Raw genomic sequence first — 14,981 nt, 5'->3', positions numbered from 1 at the left:
ACCCAGAAGGCAGAGGTTGCAGTGAGCCGAGATCATGCCACTACGCTTTAGCCTGGGCAACAGAACAAGACTCTGTCTCAAATAATGATAATAAGTCAAAGCAGAAAAATGAAAATCAATGACGGCCTTTTAAAGCTGCTGCTTGGAAGCAGAGTGAGCCCTGGAACTGGGAGCCAGACAGGCTGTGGTTCCAGTTGGCCACATAACAGCTGTGCCATCCTGGCCCTCAGTTTCCTCATCTGTCAAATGACCATAATGCCTGCCCCACAGGATTGCTTGAAGGCTCTGAGGAGCAAACGTATATGAAATGATGTTGTAAACTCTAATGTGCTGAATAAAAATAACCAGCTTGCCCCAACCTGCCTGTGGAACTGTGTTTTTTTGTTTAAATAAGTGATTTTTATCTCCTCTCGGATTCACTCACCAGTATCACCTTCCTCTTGTATTCACTCAGCAGTAGGAGCAAATTACACACATGAGAGGTGGAAAAACAATAGGATCTGGGTGGAAGGTAGCCCCTGCTCTTCCCAGCCTCCCAGGGAATATGAGATGCTGTGAGTCCAACTGATTCCAGCGGATATCCAGCCCCACTTCCTTCCTAAACTACATGTGAACTCCTAGAAGCCGCAATGTGCTCATTAAAGTATTTTGGAGAGCTTTTCTCTTTTGGAGAGTAGTATTTTTTACTACTGCCTAGGTCCAAATCTCAGAGATTCCAATTCCCTTGGTCTGTGGGGAGGAGGCCTCATCAGTAGTTCTCAAAAGCTCCCAGGTGGTTCGAATGTGTAGGCGGGGCTGAGGTTCTGAAGGAGGATGGAGAGTTTGCCCTCTAAATATCTCAGGCCTCTGGTCTCCAGCCTGTTCTCCCCTATCCTCCACCCTATCCTCCCTTGGCCTTCCATGTCCCTTCCTGTGACCTGGCACAATGAACTGGACCTGTGGACTCTCAGAAAAATAGCCCGACCCTGAGAGGCCACATTACAAAGTCAAGTCAAACACCTCAGTGCCAAACATCTTTATTATGCAACTTTGAAGCACAGGACACTGCATTCTTGGAATGCTTAAGTAACAAGATCTGTGTACACACTTCCAGCCTCAGTTGACCTTGCTCCTGATTTACTTTCCTGGAGGAGGTGAATGAGGCTCAGCAACCCTGGAAGAAGCCTGTTTTTAAAGAAAAGCCCACACATACATCTTTCTACTTTGATGGGCCAACCAACCTGTGAACTAATGTCACCCTTACCTGTGATAAAATGTGAAAGTCAGATCTGGAAAATAAAGGTGTATGTGTTCAATGCCAAAAGCCCAAGAGTCAGTTGTGTCACGGCATGCAGACTTTTGTAATATGGCATCAAATGTCATGATATGCAGTATAATATTAATTATGTCCATAACAATGGCATGAGGTTATTCTGTGACAATCCTTAGGGTGATATATTCAGCTCTCAATTGTGAGAAGGCAGCCCTTCTCCTACTCTCAACTTTGGAAAGAATAAAAGACTTCCTGAACAAAACCACATTGCAATACTTAAGACTGAATGAAGAAATGACCGCTTTAATTCATCTACAGCATTACAAAATCCAGGAATTTAAAAACATTTATTATATTGAAGTTATAATTCAAAAGTGTATGAAGCAACACAACTAATGCATTTATTTTTCCAAAAGCTTTAAAATTTGGCCGGGCGCGGTGGCTCATGCCTGTAACCCCAGCACCTTGGGAGGCCGAGGTGGGTGGATCATGAGGTCAGGAGATGGAAACCATCCTGGCTAACACGGTGAAACCCCACCTCTACTAAAAATACAAAAAATTAGCCGGGCGTGGTGGCAGGCGCCTGTAGTCCCAGCTACTTGGGAGGCCGAGGCAGGAGAATGGCATGAACCAGGGAGACAGAGCTTGCAGTGAGCCGAGACTGCACCACTGCACTCCAGCCTGGGCGACAGAGCAAGGCTCTGTTTCAAAAAAAAAAAAAAAAAGCTTTAAAATTTTTCTTAAAACTTTTTCTATTATAAAAACAGTATTTATTCTAACTAAAGGTTTTTGGTTTTTTTTCATTGAAGGTAGTTTTAAAAGCCCCTCTTCCCCGACAAATTCTATTTCCTAGAGATGATCATGGAGATGCTTATGTTAACCCTTCCAGATTTTTCTCTATGGTCCCCCTCCATACAAACACATATATACATATGCTGTAGCTATTATATATGCAATATACACACATGCTTTTTTCCAAAAATAGGATCAGGCTATACTCTAATATGCTGTATTCACTTAACAATATGTTGTGAAGATCTCTTTATATCAGTACATACCATTATTCTGCTGAACAGTATGCACTCTATGAATTTACCACAAGGTATTAATTCACTTAACATATAATGCCAACTACTCACAGGGATTGTCTAAGGCTGTGGATGCAGACCAGCTCCCACCCATGAGCAGGCAGAATACTTTATAGTTATGAGTGTGGATTCTGGAGCCAGAATGCCAAGGTTTGAATTCCAGCTATGCTATTTTAGAATTCTGTGACCTTGGGCAAGTTACTTAACTCCTCTGTGTTTCAGCATCCTCTGACTGAAAATATGGATACTATTAATGTCTGTCTCCTAAGGTTTTCATGCAGTTTTAGAGTCGATATATGCATAGCACTGAGAACAGTGCCTGGCACATCTATTTAAGTGTCAGCTCTGATGATTTTTTCTGCTGGTGTGGGAAGGCAATAAACAAGTAACTAAATAAATGAGTGATATGAAAGAGGAATGGAGAGACACTAGATTAAGCACTTAAAGAAGGCCTCTGGTGGTGGGGTAACATTTGAGCTGAGATCTAAAATATGAGTAATCCCCTCATACTACATATTAAAGAAGAAAATAAAACCTCTACTAATGACTTACAGGTCAGAGTCCTGCAGCAAGAACTGATGATTAAAAGGGAAGGGATAAAAAAGTTCTAAATATTAAAGAAAGAACAAAGGAATCCTAAATACTTAAGTGAGAAGTCTCCCTAGCAACAGAAGAGGGTCGGCCCGCGGGTCCCACAAACCTGGGCCCTTTATTGGAGAACAAGAAGCAACTATGGCTTTGCCTCAGAAGCCCTTTCGATGCTTCTGGCGACCCCTGGTGACCAATCCATGAACTTGGACACTCTTTCTTCAGGGTTTCTTCCAGAAGGAACGGCCCAGAAGGAGAGACGTTATCTATTCTGCCAGAATCTCTACAAAAGGGAATTTCACAATTTCTCACATTCGCAAATTCCATTGCGTATTCACAATGATGGTGAAAAATCTACTCCATGTCTTAATGGAATGTCATTCAAAGAAAGTGAAACTCATTGAAACAAAACTAGTACTAAATCCTGTCTGCCCTATTGTTCCCCAGGTTGACATACCCTCCCTGGATAGCATCACCTTTGCCCTGAGTCTTCCTTTCCACCCTCATCCTCCACCAGCCCTTATCCCCCAGGCCCTCCTTTACATGAGAGAGAGAGAGAGAGAGAGAGAGAGAGAGAGAGAGAGAGAAAGAAATAGATAACCTCCTGCTCAGACCATATACATATCACTGAAACAGTAAGTTAATATATTGACTAGGGGGGTGCTAAAAACTTGCCAATTTCAGTACTTTAAAGAACATAATTTTTTTTTTTTTTTTTGAGATGGAGTCTTGTTCTGTCACCCATGCTGGTGTGCAATAGCATGATCTCGGCACACTGCAACCTCCACCTCCCAGGTTCAAGTGATTATCCTGCCTCAGCCTCCTGAGTAGCTGGGATTAGAGGTGTGCACCACTACGCCCAGCTAATTTTTTTTTGTATTTTTAGTACAGATAGGGTTTCACCATGTTGGTCAGGCTGGTCTCGAACTCCTGACCTTGTGATCCACCTGCCTCGGTCTCCCAAAGTGCTGGGATTACAGGGTGGGATTACATACCCAGCCTCATGATTCTATTGTATAAGAGGACTTTATTGGAGTGACCCTAGGAAATTTTAGGTATCTCAGCAAGTGTTAGGGCAACATTCCGGACCAGAGAGTCACTTAAAGTAGATAGGCATCTACCAATCTTCAGGACTGGTTACATATCCCTAGCCACCCCTTTTCTCCTGTCTCCAATAAGGAATGCCATGCTTGGTTAGAGAAAACAGCAACTAAACCACTAACAGATCCACATCAACGGCACTGCTTAAGATGAGAAGTGCAATTAGTAAATTAATTAAGGCCCTCTTCACACTTCTATATGCAGAGGCTGATCATTTGCTTGGTTTAAGTAATGTGTTCTACCTTAATTGAAGTCATTAGTACCCCAAGTAAATGTCTTTAAATTCCCACAAGTATGTTTAAATGGACTCCCATTTTGCCATACAGATCCCAGTTCAGCTAATACTTCAGCTGCTACACTAATGGCGTTAATCAAGGCAGAGCTTTTTATTTAAAGCAATTAATTTTGTGACTAGAATTGTTAAAGAGGTACATAACATTTTAACTCTACACATACACACTCAACACATACACACAAGTTGCTAAAGACATTCATGTTTTTCAAAGAAATTTTATTTCAAGTGGTTGGTGTTGACCACTCACTAAATCTTCCTTTACCATGATTGCTGCCATGGTATCGTCATACAGAAAATTAATTTTTTCAAAATCTTTTTTGTTTTTTGTTTTTCAGATGGAGTCTCGCTCTTGTTACCCAGGCTGGAGTGCAATGGCACGACTTGGCTCACTGCAACCTCCACCTTCCCAGTGCAAGCGATTCTCCTGCCTCAGCCTCTGGAGTAGCTGGGATTACAGGCGCCTACCACTACCCCCGGCTAATTTTTGTATTTGTATTAGAGACAGGATTTCACCGTGTTGGCCAGGCTGATCTAGAACATCTGACCTCAAGTGATCCACCTGCTTTGGCCTCCCAACGTACTGGGATTATAGGCGTGAGCCACTGCATCCAGTCTCAAAATCCTTTTTTGTTTTGAGGCCTCCTTGTGTCATTCCCAAGTTCCCCTGACTCTCATCAAGCTTTGGCTTGTCTCACTGATTTGAACCAGCTTACACCCCATTAGAATCCTAACTTTCTTCTTCCTAACCTTTCTACCTGGCTCATTCCTTCATGAGATAGTTATGGCTGTTCTGTTTGTGTCTCCTACCAGAAACTTATACTTTATAAGGAATAGGGAAGTGGGCGGATGCGGGGAGGTGTGGAGAAGACACCTTACTTTCCCTTCTTGATGGAAAAGTTAGCTACTTTCTGTCTATGTTATTTCATTTCCACAAAGGAAATCGGGCATGCAAAAGTTTCTGCAGAGTGTTCAAATATACCTATGGGTGGTGATCTATAACATCACCTTTAGCTACTGTCTTTTTATTTTGTCTCTGATACCCTCTATTCTTCTATATCCCTGATGCCATTAAGTACGTAGCAAAGAGAAGATAAACAGAATCAGTTTGAAGAAGACAATTATCTGCGATCTCCAAATCTTTGCTGCATTGCTGGTGGATTTGTATCCACCTGTGTTAGATATATTTTGAGACATATTTTAATAAATCTGTCCAGTCCATGTCCCCTTCTCTAAGAACTGAGTCTCCATTCATCCATGGCTAATACCCATTACCTTCAGTCTTAGCTGATTGGACCAAGGAAGAAGATGTAAGCCAGACTGTGGCAGCCATGGGTGCTAGTTAATCTCTGTTGGCTACATGATGCAAGGAAAGGTAAACTTGGAAATGAAAGGTTGGTCATACTTGGTCGAGTGCTTGGAGAAGCAAAGCATGTTGATCTGCCAAGGGAGAAGAATGAAGCACAGATGAGGGAATCCTGCGGTCTCAGACAGAATAGGGCTGAGACAGAAAGACTGGCTGCCCTGCCTCCTAAGACTTTGCTATTACTCGTTTCTTAGGCCAGACCACAAGTCCAGCCCTTGGTGTCTCAGGGCTGGAGAAAGATTTAGAATGGTACCTGCATCAGTTAAGGCCCAATCAGAAGTCAGAAACCACAGAGTCATTTTAATTTTTTATTTAATTTTTTTTTTTTTTTTTTTGCCTGGAAATATTCACCTTTAATTCTGTTACAAGTTCCAGTGTTTACTCTGGCCCCAGCCAGCCATGGGTATCAGACACCCCTGGGCAAAAGTGAAGATGAAACACCAGAGGGGCCTGCTCTCCCACAGCCACATCCTCAGTGCTGGCCAAAGACCGGCATGCTGGGTAGCCTTCTTATGTCCACTAAGGAACAGGGAAATGTTAATATCTAGAAGTATTCGTTATAACAGGGGACTAAACATACATATATAAAGAGAACTCCAAACAATGCCATGGGCTAGGGGGAGTGCTCGCAGATGGACCTTATGGTGGGGAGGGGACCCTTCCCAAGGCTGCTGTCCAGGCCTCGTTGGAGAAGGTATGGTTGCAGCCCTCTGAGTAGCTGAGAAGTTCACTGGGTTCCCTGGTCCAAAGCTGGCCAACCATCCTTGGGTAATAGGAACAGGTAGGCTGTGACTGGCAGGTGGACACAGAGAAAGACTCAGGAGGCTAGGAGCCTGCTTGCCTGAAGGGTGGCGCACAGCCTGGAGTGCACGGTGTCTACACTGGGAGCACCGAGGGAACAACCCTCTGGGGCGCAAATGGCTGAGCTAGTGAGAGGGCTGCAGAGAGAGCAGGGCTATCGGGGGTCTGCTCACCGGCAAGGCCTAGGGTGTATGGTGTTCACACTGGGAAGGCCACAGCCGGGTGATCACCTGGACAGAGCCAGGGATATCATCTTGCTAAGAGTCTTGGTGGTCTGGGTGCATAGCTAAGACAGAGTGCCACTGGATATCCCCACCCCCTACCTCAACACACTGCTAACAGACTAGGCAGTGGACCAAGAAAAATCGAAAGGCAGGACATAGAAACAGAAAGAGAAGCCAAATTCCGCCTGCAGTGTGTCTCCAGCACCCTCTACTGACAAAGCTTAACATCGTGCTTGCTGCATAGGAGAAATGCTGAGAGCTCTATTATGGCAGAACAGGGAAGAGGGTAGAATTGGAGCTGAGAGGCAAAAAAAAAAAAAAAAAAAAAAAAAATTGGAAGTAGCTGGCATAGTAATCCCCACTCCTTATGTCCTTATCCTTCCTCCAGGTTAAGGAGTATATGCTAGTTGTCACAAGATATCACAGCCACAGCCTAAAAGTACAAGACAAGAAGCTATATTAGTTATCTAATGCGACACAACATCTCTCCAAAACTTAATGGCTTAAGACAACAATAATAATTTTTGATCTCTCGGGATTCCCGTGGGTCAGAAATTTGAGGGTGTCTGGCTGGGCAGTTCTGGCTCAGGGTCTCTCATGAAACTGTGGTCAAGGAATCAGCCACAGCTGCAGTCATCAGAAGGCTTGACTGGTACTAGATGAACCTCTTCCAAGGTTGGTACCCACCAGAGGGTGGACGCCTCACCTCCTCTCCACAGAGGCTCAGCTATGGGGCTGCTTGAGTGTCCTCCCAATATGGCATCCTCTCCTCAGAATGACGGACTCAAGAGACCAAGGCACAAGTAACATTGCCCTTTATAATGTAGCCATGGAAGTCAAACACCATCATTTCTGCTAGCATGTTGGTCACAAAGCCAGCCTTGATTCAGCAGTGGAGGGGACTGCCCAAGGGCACATACGCCAAGAGATGAAGAGGACTGGGGACTAGCCTGAAGGCTGGCTACCACACAGGCCACACGTTCAAGGGCTCCTTCATTCAATCCACATCCTGATTTGGAGTTATTGGATGTTTTTATACTTAACTATAGAACCACAGAATGTAATGCTGGGATGGAGCCTTAGCAATCCAATAGGTTTAACATCTTTATTTCTATAGGAGAGAACTGAGGCCCAGAGAATACGAATGCCATCTCCCAAGTTATACAGCCGGGAATCACAGACTTGGAATTAGAATCCCTGTATCCAAACCTCTAGTTCTCTTTTCCCAAATTCCAGCCCACTGACTCGCTGCACTGGGACCGCTGTGGAGCACATTGCAAACACTGATCCCTGGGTCCTCTCCAGATCTGCAGAATCAGAATCTATGCTGGGTGCAGCTAGACAATGAGCTGGGAGATCTGTCATATTTCCAAAGCTCCCCAGGTATTTCTGATGAGCAGTAGCACATTTGGGAATTCCTGTCCTCTTCCACATTAACTGTGTTACCGGAGAAGTTCAGATGTGCAGATGAGGGAGTGTACATGGCACCATGCTGAAGTATGGTGGGGCCTGATTCCACGCCTTAACCCCGAGGATAGGCTGTTCTGTTGGCTTCCAGGCACTTTTGGGACATGCTCTTCTACTGCCAGAGAGAACACCTTTTGTTTTGGACCAGGAGCATTAGAGTGGTTCATTTTCCCTCCAATTGACTGCTGATTCAAGGGTATTGTGCTATCTGATCATCCTAGTATCTGATTCAGCAGGGCCCAGCCTGTAGGATCCTGAGCGGGAGTCCTTCTCACAGGTTGCCCCGGCACCTCACGGGCCTCACCAATGTGATCCTGATCTTTCACAGACACTAGATTCTCAAATCCAGGAGTCTGGGCCTTTCCTCTTGGCCTGAGGATCAAGGTGGGGTTCTCTGTAAAGAGGCCTAGGCCTGACTCTAAATGCCCCAGGTTTTGGCTCCATGGCATTTGAGGTAACTGATCTGAAGGTTTTGGCTAAATGTGTCCAATGAATTATCTATGTTCCTATATCTATAAGATAAAGTCATACTAGCAATTTTTTTTTTCCAATGAGAAGGATGCTGACTTTAAAGAGTAATAATCTCTATGTCTTTTTTATCTTCTTCAGTGAGAAAAATCCCAGTTTCACTTAGTAATTTCCTGACCTGGTAGCAATGAATCCACCTTGATGGCTGGGGTTCAGGTTCTTCTAATTCAGAATTTCCCTCTATTTGCTGTCATCTTTAACCTCTCAAATTGTGACCCGCTTAGTTCTTGACATTATTTGTGTTAATAATTTAAAAAGTAATAATAACCATAATAATCATAATCATAATGAAATAATGACAATAGCAACTATAGTTACTATGTTTTAGGTACCACTCTAATGCTTTCCCCTATTATCTCTTCTGTCTCAAAACCATTGCCAAGTAGGTATTCTGATCCCCATTTTAAAATGAAGAAACCAGTGCTCAGAGACACTAAGAAATGTCCCCAAGGTCACCTTTAGCATAAGTAGTGAAGCCAATATTTCTATCCAAGCCTGACTTACTGAAGAGACTGTACTTTCAGCCACTATACTCAAGTGCCTTCCACGGCTCGTTTTCTCTAGATCTAACACATGACGGCCAAGATCAAGGATTTCCACATCAGAGGCCTAATTTTACATTCCAGTTCTGCCAATTTCTAGTTGAGTAACTCGGGGCTGATTATTTAATCTCTTCATCTATAAAATGAGGATAACAATGCCTTCTCATGGGGTTCGGGTAAGGATTAGATAAGAAAATGCACAGTGCCTAGCACATAGTCCGTGTTCAATTACCAGCAGCTATAACTGCTACATTTCTGCTGGTTTCCTTATACTTTTTATACCATACAAAATGCCTACTCCTTTCTCTTGCAGGTTGTATTCCCACCGCACACCAATTTCAAGTTCTGGAATTTATTCTGTTCTGATTTGTATACAATAACAGGGCAGTCTCAGAGCAATAACAGGAAAACAAAACTAATTTGAGAAACAGCATCCCCCCCAAAAAACACTCGGAGGATATGACAAGTGTGGCATCCTTCCTGGATCTCTTATTTTCTCTACCTTCAGTTTTTTAAAGGGGTCATTTCTCCCTGGTGACAATATCAGCTGCTTCCCTATGATAGACAATGAACTGATATCTCTGCCAAATACAAAGGACTCCCCCCGTCTCAGTGACCACTGCTTCTTCTTGTCACACCTGCTTTATCTCCTTCACCCAAACTGGTGTGACTCCAAAATTTATAGCCAGAAGCCTCAGCTATCTGGCTCTGCATGTGGGCTTCCTGGTAAGAGGTCTTGGAACAATCTATCTTGGCTGCCACATGGTGGTACCCATCTGTGGATACCGTTTTTTCATCTCTGCCCTTCTTGTCCTGAAGCTTCATCTATCACTTTCACTAGAACACTATGTACTTAAAGGCATTCTTTCCCGTTGTGTCTCCTGGGATCATCTTAGGTTGTGTTTGTGGCTACAGTACTGGACTCAAAAGAACATAACCAGGTCAGGGGATGCACAGCTAGGTTTTCATTTAATTAAGGGGAAAAAACGAAACCCAGCAGTCCAGTCATTGTTTAATGAAGGGGCTTTTCAGACCTCAATCTGGCAACCAGTAGAGCATGCAAACTAAACTCCTTTCCCTGAACAGGTTTATGGTGCCAAAGCACCACCTACATTCTAGACACAGCTGTTCACCTGACCAGAGGAAACCTGAGAAAGAAAAAAAACTGGGTTTTTGCTTTGTTTCCATCTGATCTCTTCTCTCACCCTTAGTTCCTGTTTTTACAAATCTGGATCATTACCAAAGAAGACAACATTCAGAAGGTAATAAGGAACTGACTGGTGTCATAAACAAGTAACAAAGCAGAAGAGAAAGTAAGGAATTGGTATTTTCCAGCTAGAGTGGGGGAGGAGGACGAGAGTGGAAAGAAGATGGGGAAGCAGTCCTAACAGGTCTTAGAGAATCCGCAAGCTGGATTAGGGAAGCCGACCTCCACAGGCTGCATTGGTTTCTTCACTTCCCTCATTTCAACCCTCAACATGGGCAACACATCACCTCTGTCTGGGTTTGGCTGCTCTAGGCATTTCTTTCTGGTAAAAAGTGTGTTGGTCACTTTCCAGCCAGGAGCTTCAGGCAGAGGGTAGTGGCCCATAGGCTGGAGTGATGGTTTCACAGAGCATGGTTCACTTGGTAATTCTGTAACCTGCTGGCCTCTGCCAATTTACAAGTCAGAATCTCTGGGGGAAGTCAGAGAATTCTTGTATGCAATAACATGTAAGAATCCCTGAGATAAAACATATTGAGACTCAATAATCTAGGCAAATTTTCAAGTATCCATTTTGTGCAGAATAACAACTCCCTAAAGATGTTTGTGTCTTAATTCCTAGAATATGTTAGGTTACAGGGCAAAAGAGAATTCAGGTCGTAGATGGAATTAAAGTTGCTAATCAACTGGCCTTAAAATGGGGAGATTATCCTGGATTATCCAGGTGACCCAAATGTCATCATAAGAGTCCTTTTAGAAGACAGAGGTAGAAGACAAGAGTCAGAGAAGGAAACATGACCATGGAGATTATGTGATGTGAGAAGGATTCAGGCTGCCTTTGTAGGCTTTGAAGCTGGAGAAAGGGACCATGAGCCAAGGAACGTGAACAGCCTCTAGGCACTGCAAGAGGCAAGAAAAGAGATTCTCCCTTAGAGCCTCCAGAAGTACCACAACCCTACTGGTCCTTGATTTCAGCCCAGGGAGACCCATGTCAGACTTCTGACCTGCAGAATTGTGAAATAAAATGTGCGTTGTTTTAAGACACTAAGTTTGTGGCAATTTGTTATAGCAGCAAGAGAAAACTAATGTAAACAGGTTACTGCAGATAAATGACTGCATTCAATGGCATCAATAGATATGATATATAAAATGCACACACACAGAATGTTTCTGAAAGGCATAAAGTTTAAGAGACTGAAGGCCTGTTATCCACCCTCCTCCATCCTGCTCTGTGCCCTGTTAGGCAGACCTCTGTGGGCTAAACTACCCAACTCCACCCGGCTCCCAGTTGGGCTCTACCCATGGGAGGCACCAGCAAGAGACTGGAGGGTGCTCAGGCTCCAGTGCTGACCTTGCACTTGTATGACCCTCAGGGTGAGTGTCTCCTTACATCTGACGCTCTAGGCATCTCGCTTGCCTCACTCAACAGGAACAATGACGAAGAAAGAAAAAGCCCTCTCTAGGGTCCAAGAAACCCTTCTAGAGAAGACAGGCTGACGGCTACTGTGAGCCCAACCACAAAGGATCTGGAATTCTTCACCATTTCTGACATGCCCCAACCTGACCACATCCCACCACAGGCTGCTCTGGGGTGAACTATGTCAAGAGGCCATGTAGTTGAGAAAGCAGGAAAGAAATGTCAAGAAAAAATAACTCAATAGTACCAAGAGAAACAATGAAACTTGAAAACAACCCTGGATTAAGCAATTTACTCAGTTACTATAGATGCAACCCAGCTATATGCAAATCAATGCAAATATAAACAACACCCTCCATAGGGATAGCTTTTTCTTTGCTTTCTCTAGCCTCTAAAACAAATCCAATTTGGAGGATGAAAATAGAAAATTACGCTGCAGTGGAATAAGATTTGTTTATGCATCTCAGCACTTCTACCAATACCCGCAACAGCACCCCTAAGCTAAAAGTGTCTTGTTCATACAGAAGAAAGGCATGATTTAGAGGTGAATGACATAGGATTGGTGAAGTAGAAAAGCATACCAACCTCTGTCTATAGAGATCTGGGAAAGTGATGGCCTTTCCTGCCAGAAACCTTTCTACATCAGCAATCCTCCCACTCTTCTTCTGTCTGAGTTCAGTTCTGTCTCCTCTGTGGCCCCACAGCACAGAATATGCTCAATAAGTGGGTACTGAGTGCATGAAGGAGTCCACAGACAGGGCAGTCATACAAGGCCACGGCTGACTAGATAGAAACATACTTTGCCATGCATTACCTGTTAACTTCAGGAATCTCCCTACTTCTTATCCCCCTTGGGCACCCCCCACCCATTCCCACCCTAAGTATTTTTAGAACAAAAATACAACAAAACGATAGGAAGAAGACTGTGGCAGGAAGAAGATGGTAGTATTAACACTCCAAATAAGGCTGCAAGAAATTTAGAAGCTGGACACTTCCCACTCCCGCCAAAACCATTTGTTTCCTGCCCATAAATAGAAACACCATGCAGATTTGCTTATTTTTAGAAAAAAAAAAAAAAAAAATCTTATTTTTAGAAAAAATCTACGAGATTTTTTTTAAAGACTTGTAGGTCAGTAGGCTAACATTTCTACCCTCAAACGGCAAGCCAGCTCTTGAACACTGGTGTTCTTTCTGTTGGGCGTCTACCTGAGCCGGGAAGAACCAGAAGAAGAGGTTGCTGTTGTAAGTCTTATTCACGGTGAGGAAGCCGGCATAACTCTTCACGTTCAGTCCTAGGAAAGGACTGACCAAACTCAATTCTTTTCCTAGTGGGAGGGAAAAAAAAAATTTACTCAAGGATTATAGAAAACAACAACAACAACAACAATGTGAGCCATCTATCTCAGTCTGGATGAAATGAAGTGATTAGATAAGCTAAAAGGGGATTGGTATGAAAGGTAGTTCCTTCAACAAATTCCAGCCTGCCCCTGGCCAGTCCCACATAGTCCACATTTCACAATTTAGCCAAGGATACGTGAAAGTTTTAAGTCTTTGGGGAGGGGTGACCAAATATATTTTACAAGCTGTGATAAGGTTGTTTTTAAAGTTCTCTTAAAAAGAAGAAAAGAAAATCTCCTATCATCACACCTTGCATAAACCAAGGTGTTCACCCTGGGCCACATGGAAAGGAGCAGGATAAAGTAAACTGACCTGAAACAGTGGGGTGCAAGAGTAACAATGTGGTGAAGCAGCTCTCGGCCTCACCCCAAGGAGGCCGGTGTTCTTCACGATCTTGTTTTCATGAAGGCAAAAAGGCTGTCACATTTACTAAGAGGAGTGGGCCGAGGCATATGGGAGTGTGGGCGGCTGTGGACAGTGGGGAGACTGGGGGTGACCTCATGGCTACTCAGGGGGAACCAAACAGGACAATGGGACAGTTGTGGAGGCCAGGGGTCCTGGCTTTCTTATGGCACCACTGGGACAGGCACAGGGAAGGAGTAATTGGGGATGCTTAGATGGCCAAGGATGCCCAGGAGTAAAGAATGCTACCAGGAGCTGACATTTACAAGGCCACATTACCAGGGCTTTTACATGATGTGGGAAGTATAATTCTCATTCCCACTTTAAAGATAAGAAAGCTGAAGCACAGAGAGGTTAAGTGACTTGCCTGAGGTCACACAGCTAGTAGAGGAGAGGCTGGGATTAAACCGAGCAGTCAGGCTGTAGAGTTTGTTCCTTCCTCCAGGGCTTTCAACTAGAGTGAGTCAGAAGGTGCAGGTGGCAGGGAGTGGGAAAGGCAGTAATGGTCAGGAAGGGAGTGGCAAAGGAACAGAAAACAGCAGAACATGGTGGGGATGTAAAAGGGAAAGTTTGGGCGAAGGAGAAGAATCCTTTAGTGGTGACAAAGAACGTGTCCCCAGTAGGAACTAATCACGCAAGAAAAGCGATGTAGGTCTGAGCCATATTAAGTTGGAGACTGGTTAGTAGCTTAGGAAGCTTGACTCCTCACATGCCATCAACTAAAGATGCCTTTGGTGGTAGGTGGAGTCCTTAGACTCTGGAGGGCTAATTGTTAGCATCTCTTCCCAGCTCAGCATTCAGAGACAACACTGATAGGATAAAATAAGCCAAGGTGACAATATTTACACTCACGGGAATAGATACTGTAAGTCAGGGTCCTGACTCCAAGGGCTGGTTGCTAAACTTTCACCAGCACACTGCTATTTTGGGACCACTAGCTCCTCTTTTAAAAGAGGCATGCCTCTTAGCCGAGCATGGTGGCAGTGCTTGTAGTCCCAGCAACTCGGGAGGCTGAGGTGGGAGGATCACTTGAGCCCAGGAGGTCAAGTGATCATGCCACTGTACTCCAGCGTGGATGACACAGCAAGACCCTGTCTCAAACACAAACATATATATAGGCATGCCTCTCAAAAGGAAAACCTCTCATCTAGACCACACGGTTCCTTTGCTGATCCTAGCACTCCTATTGACCAGCTGGTGACCCTCTTATTTAACCTCCCTGTACTTCAGTTTCTCCTCTGAAGGAAGATGGACTGCCCATGGGCCACCTGGATTAAAAGAGCCCCACATGTAAAACCTATAGAAAGAAGC

At 44.1% G+C, this 14,981-nt stretch overlaps 1 protein-coding gene across 12 annotated transcripts in view; it reads right to left on the bottom strand.

Annotated features, from left to right (window-relative positions):
• CPVL (carboxypeptidase vitellogenic like) overlaps positions 1-14,981 on the bottom strand; it is a 220,832-nt gene that overhangs the window by 109,760 nt on the left and 96,091 nt on the right. For all 12 annotated transcript variants that reach the window (XM_028845911.2, XM_015133819.3, XM_077996978.1 and 9 more), the window contains one exon: positions 13,077-13,195. In XM_028845911.2, coding sequence (XP_028701744.2) covers positions 13,077-13,195 — 119 coding nt within the window. The remainder of the gene's footprint in view (positions 1-13,076; positions 13,196-14,981) is intronic.

Source organism: Macaca mulatta, chromosome 3, assembly GCF_049350105.2.
Source record: "Macaca mulatta isolate MMU2019108-1 chromosome 3, T2T-MMU8v2.0, whole genome shotgun sequence".
NCBI classification, from domain to species: domain Eukaryota; kingdom Metazoa; phylum Chordata; class Mammalia; order Primates; family Cercopithecidae; genus Macaca; species Macaca mulatta.
The sequence above is the reverse complement of the archived record's forward strand: the minus strand, read 5'-3'. Positions and strand labels throughout refer to the sequence as shown.